This window comes from Macaca nemestrina, chromosome 15, assembly GCF_043159975.1.
Source record: "Macaca nemestrina isolate mMacNem1 chromosome 15, mMacNem.hap1, whole genome shotgun sequence".
Lineage (NCBI taxonomy): Eukaryota > Metazoa > Chordata > Mammalia > Primates > Cercopithecidae > Macaca > Macaca nemestrina.
This window is the reverse complement of record NC_092139.1, coordinates 105,275,269-105,288,349: the sequence shown is the minus strand read 5'-3', so window position 1 is coordinate 105,288,349 and position 13,081 is coordinate 105,275,269. Positions and strand designations below refer to the sequence as shown.

Here is a 13,081-nt window from a genome sequence, read left to right as displayed (position 1 = left end):
CATGTCTTGAAGCCAGGCTTATCTTGGGATCATTTCACGCCACTGCACCCCTTCCCCCCAACCTCCTGCCCAGGGCTCCCCGGATCAGGCACCTGCCACGGCGTGTGGGTCGGAGCAGAACTCCTCCAGGCTGTGGGGGTCCGAGGCCATCGTCTGCTTGAGACGCTTCAGCACTGAGGCCCCAGCAGCCAGACGGAAGAGACCCTGGGTTCAAGAGGGGGCAGGCCAGGGTCATAGAGGGGTGGGCAGGGCAGGATACCCAGGGGCCTTGTAGCCTGGGGTGTGTCACTGGCCCTCGATAGGCCTGTGTCCCCACTGGTGTGGCCGGCAGTGTGGGCACCATGGTGTCCACAGGCCTCAACCTTCAAGGTCTAGAATTCTGAGCAAAGGGCAGGCTGGGAAGTCTGGGAGGAGGTGGGAAAAATCATGGGAAATGGGAGCCCAGTCAGAAGTGGAAGGGAGGGGCCAGGCGCGGTGGCTCATGCCCGTAATTGTAGCACTTTGGGAGGCCCATGCAGGTGGATCACTTGAGGCCAGGGGTTCGAGACCAGCCTGGACAACATGGTAAAACCCCATCTCTACTAAAATAAAAAAAATTAGCTGGGCATGGTGGTGGGCATCTGTAATCCCAGCTACTTGGGAGACTGAGACACGAGAATTGCTTGAACCTGGGAGGTAGAGGCTTCAGTGAGCCAGGAGCATACCACTGCACTATAGCCTGGGTGACAGCGAGATCCTGTCTCAAAAAAAAAAAAAAAAAAGGGCCAGGCACAGTGGCTTATGCCTGTAACCCCAGCACTCTGGGAGGCCGAGGCAGGTGGATCACCTGAGGTTAGGAGTTCAAGACCAGCCTGGCCAACATACTCTCATCTCGATTAAAAAATACAAAAATTAGCTGGGCGTGTTGGCGCACGCCTGCAGTCCCAGCTACTTGTGAAGTTGAGGCAGGAGAATCACTTGAACCCAGGAGGTGGAGGCTGCAGTGAGCCGAGATCGCGCCACTGCACTCCAGCCTGGGTAACAGAGCAAGACCCCGTAACTCAAAAAAAAAAAAAAAAGAAGTGTAAGGGAGAAAGGAGGCCCCAGCAGGATTGCTGAGTAGCTCAAGACTAATTTGGGGTATCTGCCACCTCCAGGGTCTGTCTGCAGGACAGGGGGGCAATGTATTCACAGCAGATCCAGCCAGTGTGTGGCACTGGAGCCCCTGGTTTGAGAAGTCACCTTCTCATATGACTCTGGGCATGGTTACCTCTGTACCTCTGTCTCCCTCTTGTGAAATGGAGCCAGGAATGCAAAGGCTTCTAGCACAGCGCCTGGCCCACGCGAGCATCGACACGCGGGAGGTAGTGTGGATGCCGCAGGAGGTGACCATGTCTTCTCCCAGGGAACTGGGCTCGAATGAGGGAATTTCAGGCACCACGACAGGGCAGCATGTGGGGGGTTTGGGACAGAATGAGGGCCCCAGTGCTCCTTCCCCACCTGCCCCAGGGGGCCCCACCTCTTCCTTCATGCCCTCAGAAAGCAGCATCATGACGCAGGCCTCAATGGGCAGGGCAATCTCCCGGCCCAGCTCATGCAGGTGGGTTGCCAGCGACACCCCGTACACCCTGGAGAAGTGGGTGGCTGCCATCGACGGGGAGTGGTCTGCAGGGATGAAACAGATCAGCGGCCCAGGGCCTTTCCACCCAAGCAGTCAGGCAGGGGCACCCCCCTGATGTCCTCAAGGTGGTACCACCTGCCACCGACTGTCCAGGCCCACATCTGAAATCATCCATCACATCTCTCGAATCGGCCCGCCTCCACTGCCTCTGTCCTAGTCTAGGCTACTGTTGCCTCCTTCAGCCTCACAGGCCTGGCTCTAGTCCTGCCCCCTTCACTCCACCCTCCACATGGCAGCCAGAGCAGCCTCTCCGTCACAGATTAAACCCAGCTCTCGGACCCCAGCCACAGCTTTCTGCTGCCTTTCAGGATGAAGTGGAAGCTTCTCAGTAAGCCCCAAGCAGGGCGGGGTCAGGGGTGTGGTATCGCCGGGCCTACGTCCCCACCTGCTTGGCCATGGTTCTCCCTCAGCTCAGCCAGGGCTGTGTCCAGAGAGCTCAGTGACCTGCGATGGTAATCGGCTTGAATCTCCAGGAGCTGTGGGGGCGAAGGGACACCCTGAGTGGAAGTGAGGGAAGCTGAGCCTTCTCTAGGGTCCTTGAGAGCAGACACCCCCTCCACCATCGCACAGAGCCCCACTGGACCCTGGCTGTGGCATTCAGCCCCGAGCTCTGGATGGATGGGGCCCGGTCTTGGACTCACATGAATGAAATAGTTGGCATAGGAGTCCTCCTTGGTAACAAAGTGGTACAGGTCAGCCAAGTACTCGTCCTTGGGGACAGAGAGGGGAGAGCTTACATTGGGTGAGGCAGGGGGTCTAGAGGGAAAGAGGAGGCTTGGAGGGGTTGGTGACCTGTGCCCCAGGCCACACAACTGCAGGTGGAAGTCCCAGCCAGGCTCCTCTCTTCTGCCAAGGTTGGTGCTTGGGGCCAGCCCATGGGAACTCCCTCAAACTTTTCTGGCTTCTCGTCCCCATCTCTGTGTCCCCATAGCCTTAGCACAGTGCCCTGTTTTGTTTGTTTTTTTTGTGCGGGTTTTTTTTTTTTTTTTTGAGACAGAGTCTTGCACTGTTGCCTGGGCTGGAGTGTAGTGGTGTGATCTCGGCTCACTGCAACCTCCGCCTCCTGGGTTCAAGCAACTCTCCTGCCTCAGCCTCCCGAGTAGCTGGGATTATAGGTGCCCGCCACTACACCCAGGTAAGTTTTTGTATTTTTAGTAGAGATGGGGTTTCACCATATTGGCCAGGCTGGTCTTGAACTCCTGACCTCATGATTTGCCTGCCTCCCAAAGTGCTGGGATTACAGGTGTGAGACGCCGCGCCCGGCCATGCACAGTGCTGTTATCATCCAATCATTCATTCACTTTTCATTCATTCACTTACTCGTTCAGCAAACACACGGAGACTCAGGGAACAGACCAAGTCTTGGCCTCCCCATGTTACGCATGGGGTACAGACAGAAGAGGGTACAAGGGAATGGCGGAGCTCTGCTGCCTCCTAGCCACATGGCCTTAGGCAAGTCATGTCACCCCTCTGAGCTTCAGCTTCCTTGCCTGTGAGATGGGGCCAGGACCCACCCCTGCCACCCCTGTACATCCAGGAGACCCATGTGGCCCTCACCCTGCATTGCTCCACCTTCCTCTTCAGCTCCTCCTCCTCCTCCTTCAGCGTCTCCACCTTGTTGGCCATAGTCGTGTGGCTGTGACTGCCCGGGCCGCCTCCCAGGCCTTGACTGCTGCCTGAATTCTTGGTTGCCTGACTGAGCCTGGGGATGATCCCAAGGGGAGCTGGTCACCTGCCCTGTTGCATGTCCAGAGCCAAGTGTCCCCTCCATACAGCAGACCACATGGTATTCTAGGATTTGGAGCTGCAGATCTGAGAGCTCCACTGGCTGGGGCCTCAGCCCAGGCTGGGCTACGAGTGCGCTGGGTTGCCCCCTGGTGGCGGGTTTGGTGATCACAGCCACCCAGCAGAGCTGAGAACAGGGACAGCCGCAGGACTGTTTATGGCGGTCCTACGCTTTGGGGTCGCCCCAGCACCAGCTGTGACACACACGGGCACACCCTCACAGATACCCTCACCACCTGTGTTTCTAGGGACCAGGCATGCGCAAGTATACACACTGTACTTAGCGGACCCCACAGCATCCTCCTGGTGTGGCCAGGGCCTCAAAGCTCTACGACCATCTCTGTGGGCTGACCCAGATATGAGGCCCCTGAGTGGCCGGGGCTCCCACCTGCTCTTGAGTGTGTTCCAGTCGGACACGAGCTTCTGGAGGCTTTTCTTGTGCTTGAGGATGGCTGGCAGCTCCTCCTGAGGATGGGCATGGGGGGTCAGTGTGCTGGGGGAGGACGGAGCCAGCAACCGGGGAAGGTGGGGACCGGGAGCAGGGCACAGGCTCACCTCACTCAGCCTGCTGAGTGGCTGCAGGACGTCCCTCTCCAGGGTCATCTCAAACTCGGCCAGGATGCGGGCCAGCTGGTTCTGGATGGCACAGCTCATCTCCAGGGCCTTCCTGTGGACACGGCACCCCATGGGCCCAGGCGCCCGCTGCCCTCACCTCCACTGGAAACACCTGGTGGGGCCTCTCCTCCTTCAATTCCGGCCCCTCCTAGATATCCTTCATCTCTGCTAAGGCCGAACACCCTCCCAGGCCTGGCCGCCCTCACTGACTTGAGCACTGTCCCCGGCCTGGTCATTCTTCCGATGTGGATGCCCTCACCACCTGGACCCCTCCCAGCTGAGATCATGTCTTGGTAGCCCCAGGTGAGGGCAGGGCCCCGTCTATGCTCACCCCATGCTGGAATCAGGGTCCAGCTCCTTGAAGCTCTCGGCCATCGTGGTGGACAGAGCCATGAGGGGAAGCTTCTTCTGCAGGGAGGTTGGGGCCGGCAGTGAGTGTCCTTGCCTCCCTCCACCCTGCCTGAGCAGCAGGCCAGCCCCTTGGGGGCAGGTGAGGAGGGAACCCAGGAATGCCACAGTCCCAGATGAGAGTGGAAACAAGATGACAAGGCGTGGTGTGGGTGACATTTCCCTGAGACCATGGATGAAGCCCCTCCCCATCTGGAGTGCCCTTTTCCTCTTCCCAGAAGCCACTTGACTGGGCAGGAAGGGATGACCAAGTCCTACTGCAGACTGGGAAACTAAGATGCAGGGAGGGCAGGGAGCTTGCCCCAGGTCACACGGGTGGAGGGAGAATGGGAGGGGGAGCTGGCCTGGGAATGGGGGCTCTTTCCCCTGTGCCAGGGTATATGTGGCTGACCTAGCCACTGCTGAGCTCAAACGCCCTATGACTCCCAATTTCCTTGTCTTGGCCACACTGAATTGTCAACTGATTCCAAAACATGGCCCCACACTCCCACCCCATCTGGAGTTACGGAGAATGCCTGCTTTGGGATCAGAGACCAGGGTTCAAACCTCAGTTCTGCCACTTACTGGCTATATGACCTTGGGCAAGTGACTTTACCTCTAAGCCTCCAATTCCTCATCTGTAAAACAATGCCTTTCCCTAGGGTTGTTGCCAGTGTTCCATGAGACAGTGCGCTAATATGTTAGCAATAGGCTGGCAGTTATCAGCCAATAAACACTGCCCCTTGATTAATACATGAGTATCCCTCAAAAGCCAGCTCAATTGCTACCTCCTTCAGGAAGCCCTCTGAGGCTGCCCCATTGAGAGCCTGCTCTGCATGCTGAGTGGACAGAGAAGTTCAGGTGCTGGCAGAGGCCTGGCCTTGGCTTATGGGGATTGGTGCACAGGAAAGTGGGGTAAAGGTGACAGGGAAGGTACAGGGCCTTTTGAGTGCAGTGCCAGAGAGGCCTTGGAACAGAGCAGTCTCCATGCCCTTGGTGCCACTCAGACTGGCAAGGAAACCCCAGCCCCGACTTTGCTTCCCCATTGGACGGAAGTCTCCTGCTCAGGCTCCTCCTTCCCAGGACCCCCGACTCACCACCCGCTTGTCCATGTCTGCCCCACTCTGGCCCTGCAGACAGGCCTGCAGCCGCTTGTGGACGTTGTGGGCTGCTCGCTTGGCCGGCTCCAGCCGCTGTTCTACCTGGCAAGGAGGTTTGGAGGTTAAGGATCAAGAAAAGTTGTCTCCCCCTGAGCAGGAAACTTTCTCCTGTCCCCTGGGGACCCCATGGCCAACAGCTTGAGGAATGACTCAACCCGGGCCCCTAGCTGGCATCCCCGCCCTGGCCCTCTGCTCCGACAGCCTGCACAGGCCTGCCTTCCCACCCGCCCGGCCCAGGCACGTACCTGCAGCAGGTCCTCACCCAGGAACTCAGCGGTCTCCGGGGTGCTGCGGGGGGAGAGCGCTTCTGCTGAGCCTGCCTGGGTTAGAACGCCCCCTACTCCCCCTCCCCGCAGCAGGGCACCTGGACCCCAGTGCCTCCACTGTCCCTCCCAGGTGCGGCCCGCCCTGGGTGGCCCAGTTGCCTCATCCCAGTCAGAGCACATTCCATGGGGGTGGGAATAGGATACATGGGTTTTTCCTCCTCCACCCAGGGCTGTGTCCTGAAAGAGGGCGGACAGATGAAACTGAAGGGGAGGCTGGGAGACCCACCCAGGGCCTAGCTTTGGGACACAGAAGCCTCTCTTCTGCCCACTCCCAAATCCTCGGCCCACCCCAGGATGAGGAGTATTAGCTGGCTCCAAGAACGGGAAGTGCGGGAGCTCAGAGTCCTAGGCTCAGTCACACAGCATTCTGGACTACAGCTGTGGGCAGGGGTGCACAGGCCCCTGGACCCCACCTGGGGACACATGGGGGATGCCGAGGCCCATGGCAAGGTGGCCTAACTGCCCAGGCTACGTAGGCATCTGTGCCAGTGGGAGACTAGAACTAGGTCTCTGGACACCCGGTCCCCTCCCCTGACCCAGAGAATGGGGAACTCCTGAGGCAGGGGAAGAGGAGCAGAGAAGACAGGCCCTCAGAGGCTCCCCAAACTTCCGGCCTCCGTGCTACCGGCTCAGAGGCTGGGGGTGGGAGCTGGGAGACCTGGGGATGTTTCCACCTGAGTCTGGGAAAAGCAGAAACAAGACAGAGAAGCAGGAGGCCCCTGAGGTGGGGGGAGGGGTAAGGGAACGGACGCTGCAGGCCAGGGGCAGGCCCCTCCTCCCGCCAGGCCAGGACCCGTCTCCTCCCCTCGCCCCAGGTCTGCGGCCCTAAATGGACCCTCCTCCCTCCCCAGCCCAGCAAGCAGAGGTGGTGAACTGCCCCATTGTCCAGAGGGAACAAGTGAGGTCAGGAGGACCATCCACTTAGAGACTCGTGCAGGCAGAGAAATCTGTGTCCTAGGGCAGAGAGCATTCTCCCGCCTGAAGCCCCCTCCAATCCAGTAAGGGGGGGCATCCCTTCCCGCAAAGGCCACCCCTGCTCCTCCAGCTCTGCCCGAGAGACGGGGGCGGCGTTCAGAAGGGAGGAAGAGAAGGTCTGGCCGCTCAGAGAGTGGCTGCCCAGCTGTCCCCAGTCTCCCCCATCCCCGTCTCCCCCCACCCTTTTACGACCCCTCAGGTCCTGCCGGGGTAAGAGTGGGGCTGGAAGGGGGTGACACTCACCGTCCCAAGCTGCCCGTCTGGGCCAGCTGCCGCATGCGGTGCAGCTGCCTCTTCATCATTTTGGGGGCGGGCTGGGGGCTGCGGGGTCACGGCGGGGGTCGCGGGCCCGGGCAGCCCCCGGCCCAGCCTGCCTCTCCCGCGGCGCGGCTCTCGCCCCGGATGGGTGGGCGGCGCTCTCGCTTCCTGGGCCGCCGCGCGGCTCTCGCTGGCGGCCGGCTCTCTCCTCCCCCGCTCACGACTCCGCCCCCGGCCCCCAGGTCACTCCTCTCTCCAAGTTGGTTTCCTCGCCCTCCCCCGGCTTCCGGGCCCCCCGGCGACCCCCGGCCGGGCCCCCGCTGCTGTGAGTCCGCCGGCCGCGGCCGTCCACAGGTTGTGCCCCGCTCCTCCTCCCCGCAGCGCCCCGCCCAGCCCTGGTGGCGGGAAGCAGGTAAGCCCGTTCCTGCCCCCGCGCCCGCAGCCCGCCCCAGATGGAGTGCCTGCCCCACCCGCAGCCGGCAGGCCCAGGGTATAAATAACCTTTGCATCCCTCGCAAAGGGGAAAGAGGGTGCCAAGCGAAGGAGGGATGGGCCTTTCTGACCTGTCCTGGCCCCTCTGGACTTGCAGGGATACTGCCCTGCACTCCCTCCCGCAGAGGACCTCTGGCCCCCTGGAACTAAACCCCCCACCACTCGATGACTGGCTGGAAGCTTTGGCTTCCTGGGGCCAAGGGCTGCTGTGTGGCCGTGGACAAGTCCCTGGAACTCCAGACTCGCTTGTCTCTAATGGTCTAATGGGCCAGCTGTCCTGGGCCTGCCCATCCCGCAGAGTGGACAAGACACCCCTGCCTGCTCCTTTTAAGGGAGGTGTGTGCCATCCCCCCAGCCACCAGGAACCCTCCCAGAGCAGTTCCCGACACCCTGTTCTCCACATCTCCCGGCAGTTTGCTCCATCTGTGAAGCTCATCTCCTCTCATTCCTCCTGGCAAATGGCCTCAGTCCCTCTTCCTTCTTGTAGGGCAATGATGTGGGTGCTGCTCTGACGGCCCCCAAACTCAGTAGTTCTCTTTGGCCCTCCCCTCAACACAGAGTTAGGCATACAGTAGTTGCTCCATAACTGCTGGTTATACAAAATGTGAGAGCCTTTGGGAGACAGTAGGCTCTCCTTACCCTGCACTGCTGTGGCATCAGGAGCCGCAGGGGTGGGGAGGAGGGGAGGGTGTGCCGCAGAGTCCTGCCACACCCTCTGCACTTTGCTTTGTTAGTTTCAGTTTAGTTTGAGACTAGAGCCACTACTGTGTTCCGGTGCAGACTGGGCGTCTCTCAGAGGCAGGACCTTGGCCCCACACATCTCCATTCTCCTAGTGCCCAGCACTGGGCTTGGCACACTCACTGGCTGCTTCTCTCTTCCCTAATGAGGCAGGCCTCATTGGGGTGGGAGGAGCTGAGAAGGGAACCCAACAGCTGCCTGCTATGGCCAGAGCCTCCCAGACGGGAGCCCACCTGAGTGTGGAATCCTGGTAGGAAGTTGGGAGGCTCCAAGATCAAAGCTCAGGCCAGGATGAGATGTCAGGCAAGGTTCCTTCCCCCATCTCCCTTTTCCCAACAGGAAGACTGCTGGCCAGTGACTATGGGTGGCATGGCAAGGGAACCTCAGGTGCCACCCTTCCTGTCTCTCGGGAAGTCTCTGGACTATGTGGTGCCCCCACTCTGTTCCAGCCAAGCCTCCAGCCCAGACCACACTGGGCCTGGGCTTGTCTGGTTCTCTAGCTGGCCGAAGGTCCTTGAAGGCAAGGTTTGGCTTATACTTCTGTCCCTCCTAGATGTGCCCAGTCCTGAGCCCCAGCTCTGGCCTGGGGAGGGGTCAGTACATGTGAGTTGTAGCAGCAGCTGTGGTGGAAACTACCTGAGCCATATTATCAGGCTAACTGAGCTCTTGCCCCGCACCCCTGCCCTGGTCTCCAGACTCCCCTCCAGCCAGACCCAAGTGTTCTGGGCAGGAAAGGTGCCCTGGGCCTTTGAGTTGGATTCGCGTGGGACGGCTGTGCCTCCTAGCTGGGTGATGGGTAGATTTTAGGCCCTCCCTTGTCACACTTGGATGTTGAATCATAGAAGGATGGACTCCCCAAAGGTTGGGTTAGAGTTACAGGCTGTTCCTTAGAAGGATGTTGTAATCAGAGACTTACGGACTCAGAAGTTTTGATCAGTGGGTGTTGGGATCATGGCCTTTCTAAACTGCGGACACAGAAGGGGGACCTCAGAGATCCCCAGCCAACCCCTCATGGGGCCCTTCCCCAATCCAGGGGCCTGTTGACTTGGGTGGTTCTCTACCAGGCTGGTCTTAGCTGGCTCCTGCTAAATCCTCTGGGGCCCAACAGTGTGCCTGTCACAGTGGCTCAGGCAGCAGGAACAGAGAGAGCTTAAGGGTGTGGAGGAGGTTAACTGGCCAGGCTCTGGCTCTCACTAGCTGGGTGACCTTATGTGGGACACTTCACCTCTCTGAGCCTCAGCATCCTCCTCAGTAAATTGGAAATAATAGTACCTACCTCATAGAATGATTAAGTGAATTAATAGATGCAAGATGCTTATAAAGTGCCTTGTGCTGTTTCTTGTTACCATCGTTATTCAGCTTGCCAAGTCAGGAATGGAAAGACCCCTTACCCCCATTCCTGCCGCCCCAGTGACCCGTGTGTGTCTAGCTGCCTTGGGACAATGGGACTTTTTGTCATGGGCTATGGCATATCCTCCCATGAGGCTGTTATCACTGTCCCCATTTTACAGGTGAATAACCCAAGGCACCTGGCCTAAGGTCCCCAGCTGGGAAAGTGGTAGAGGCCAAGTTAGGAAGCAGATCCGACAGTCTCCTAAGCCCACAAGGGCTCTCCTGCTGTGCCAGACCCAGAAGCATCGCCTGGGAGCTCCAGAAATGCTGGCTCCGCCTTAACCCCTGTGGTTGCTTTGAGGGCCCGGCAGCCTCTGTGCAGATTTGTCTGCAAAAGCCTGGGACAGTCTGGGTAGCGTGTGCTGGTAAGGCTTGAGCAGGATGTGGGCAGGGAGGTCAGCAGCTGAGTGGTGGTGGTAGCAGGGGTCGGTAGCAGGGGTTGCAGGAGCAAAAACATCCTATTTTAGACACTTCGACAAATTGCCTGTTTGTAGCATCCCGCGGTGCTGCCCTCTGTGTGGACTTCCACCCAGAGCAGCTGGGGCATAGTGAGATCTGTGGGGCTCTAAAAACTCCCTCACCTCCTTCCCCAAGCCCAAAGGACTTTCCAGGAAGTCCTGGGGTGGCCCTAAGGCCTGAGGACTCCATTTTAATCGCGATAGCCCTGGAGGAGTGTGTACCCTTAGCCCAGCTCCAGAGGACAGCCCGACAGAGGCTAGGGGGAGGACTTGGGAGGTAGGGGGCAATGTTCCATCCTGGTAGACACTTCAAGACTGCTGGCCCAGGCTCAGCCCCTAATGTGTGACTTCTCTGAGCCTCACTTCCCATTTCACAGGGCAGTTCAGAGGCTTAATGCGGGAGGCTACAGGCATCAGGTCTAGCGTTGTACTAGGTCTGGGGGCTCCTCTTGCCTGCCTTGCTAGGCCAGTGCCCTGGTTGGGAGGCCCAAAGATACTGGGGGAGGGGGTATGTCGAGAGACCAGGCAGACCAGGCACAGTGGCTCACCACAACACTGGGAGGCTGAGGTGGGTGGATCGCTTGAGCCCAGGAGTTCTAGACCAGCCTGGGCAACCTGGCAAAACTCCGTTTATACAAAAAATAAAAATATTAGCTGGGCGTGGTGGCATGCACCTGTGGTCCCAGCTACTCAGGAGGCTAAGAGGGTAGGATTGGCTGAGCCCAGGAGGTCAGGGCTGCAGGAAGCTGCTTTTACAACACTGCCCTCCAGCCTGGGTGACAGAGACCTTGCCTCAAACAAACAAACAAAACCCCAAAAAACTGACTGGGGCCCGGGTGCGGTGGCTCACACCTGTAATCCCAGCACTTTGGGAGGCCAAGGCAGGTGGATCACCTTAGGTCAGGAGTTAGCCTGACCAACATGGAGAAACCCTGTCTCTACTAAAAATACAAAATTAGCAGGATGTGGTGGTGCATGCCTGTAATCCCAGCTACTTGGGAGGCTGAGGCAGGAGAATCGCTTGAACTCAGGAGGCAGAGGTTGCAGTGAGCCAAGATTGTGCCATTGCACTCCAGCCTGGGCAACAAGAGCAAAACTCCATAAAAACAACAACGATAACAACAAAAAAACTGACTAGGCAGGAGCAGGCTCCCAGGCTCCTAGGCCCTTACCACTTCTCCTGGCTGCCATAAACAAAGAGTGTGCTGCGGTTGCTGAAAACCAAAATTAACTGCTGCCTCGGCCAAACCAACAGAAATGGAAGTGTGGCTTCGAGATCTGGGAAGTCCCACTGGTCTTGGCATAGCACTGGGGGTCACCCTTCAAGAGACAGAGCACACGCCTCCCCAGTGCACTGCATCCCAGCCCCTGAGACTGCAGGGTGTAGTGGCCCGGACCTCTGTGCAGCAACACGGTATTTGGGGAAGTGGAGGCCCAGGGTCCTCTCCTCTGGTTAAAACCACCCCAGACTCTCAGACAGATGCAGGGCTTCTGTCGTACCTCATGTCTTCACTCTCAGGGTGCCACACTAGCTCCCAAGTCCTTGCCAGCTTGTGAACTCTTGGGACAGGGGCTGGCCCAAGGGCTGCTCAGGAAACACTGGCATGACTGACAGGATGGCTGGGTTAAGGAAGAGGCAAGGGAGAAGGTCCAAAGGCTGAAGGGACCCCACCTCCCCATCCCCGGAACAACATCCTGGGTCCCTCCAAAGCTGACAGCCTGGCTCCTTTGCCCAAGGACTCCTCAGAGGGACCTTATAGCTCATTGAGTCCCTCTCCCCTCTTCCAGAAAGGAAAGCACCTTCCTCAAAATCACACAGAAAGCCAGTGACCCAGCCAGAACCAGCCCCCAGACTCCCAGCTCACAGTCCCACCTGTTCCCCACGCCAACCTGTAGTCCTCCCTGCCATGGCCAGTAATGAGACTGTGCTGGAGGTGGGACTCCAGCACCCCAGGTGGATGCTGCAGGTGATATGGTTTCATTTCAGGTAGAATAAATTTCCAACCTGAGTTATCTTCAGGAGACATCACAAGTGTGAGTCCTGCAGGGTAGGGGAGGGGAACAGGAACGAGGCCACGTGGCTGGGACAGGGTGTCTGGAAGCCTCCAGGGGCCAGACATCTGTCTGGAGGGCTGTGCCAGGGTGGGAGTCCCACTGTAGGGACTGATAGGAGGCTCCCGCAGGGCGCAGCTAATGCCTCTTGTCCCCTCAGCAGTCAGGTGGACATGGAGGAGCTCTCAGCCTGTGCTTCCAGTGTGGGCCCAGCAGAGAGGGGCCCCTTGCTTGCTGATGAGTGTTAAGGAGAGTACAGGCTGGGAGACGGGTGTGCTGGGCAATTCTCCAGCATGTCACAACCATATCTAAGGAGAAGGGTTCAGCGGCCAAGTTCTGATTGGGAAACACTAGATTAGACAAAGTGAAAATGGCTTCTTAAATGAGGGACTTCCCAGGGTCTAGTATGGGCTCGTCAGTTCAGGAGAAACCGTGGGCAGTCTCCCCCGACTCATCTGAGCAGCGAACACTTTCCTGCAGAGCCACACGTGGGGCTGGCCTCCCACACAACGGGGCCCATCTGCCTGGACCTGCGCCCCCTCGCTGGAGGGCTCTCCCAGCTGTGTGGCCTCGAAGCCACGCCCAAGCTTGGACCCCAGCCTCCTGGTTGGGGAAAACTCTGATAGCACTATGTCGGGGAGAGCTGCCGCTGGGAGTGGCAGGGGCCCAGCTCAGGGTCCCTGGGTCGGCTCTGAAACAAACTGCGATTGGTGCTGGGCAAGGGAGCGACGTCTGGGGAGAGGGAGAAGCTGGGCTTGGACTTCCCTCCGGGGTGCTGCAGC

The 13,081-nt window shown here is 58.9% G+C and overlaps 1 protein-coding gene across 2 annotated transcripts in view; it reads right to left on the bottom strand.

The window, feature by feature from the left end:
• LOC105464477 (SH3 domain-binding protein 1) overlaps window positions 1-7,330 on the bottom strand; it is a 28,341-nt gene extending 21,011 nt beyond the window's left edge. Inside the window, exons 1-11 of one of the 2 annotated variants that reach the window (XM_011712425.3) lie at window positions 7,152-7,330; window positions 5,853-5,895; window positions 5,545-5,649; window positions 4,392-4,468; window positions 4,001-4,112; window positions 3,834-3,910; window positions 3,218-3,362; window positions 2,302-2,370; window positions 2,046-2,136; window positions 1,499-1,644; window positions 93-204 (exon numbers count right to left, since the gene is read on the bottom strand). In XM_011712425.3, coding sequence (XP_011710727.2) covers window positions 93-204; window positions 1,499-1,644; window positions 2,046-2,136; window positions 2,302-2,370; window positions 3,218-3,362; window positions 3,834-3,910; window positions 4,001-4,112; window positions 4,392-4,468; window positions 5,545-5,649; window positions 5,853-5,895; window positions 7,152-7,210 — 1,036 coding nt within the window. In that variant the 5' untranslated portion in view covers window positions 7,211-7,330. The remainder of the gene's footprint in view (window positions 1-92; window positions 205-1,498; window positions 1,645-2,045; window positions 2,137-2,301; window positions 2,371-3,217; window positions 3,363-3,833; window positions 3,911-4,000; window positions 4,113-4,391; window positions 4,469-5,544; window positions 5,650-5,852; window positions 5,896-7,151) is intronic. The other variant, XM_071080547.1, reaches the window with a different exon arrangement.
• Between the last annotated feature and the right edge of the window lie 5,751 nt (window positions 7,331-13,081).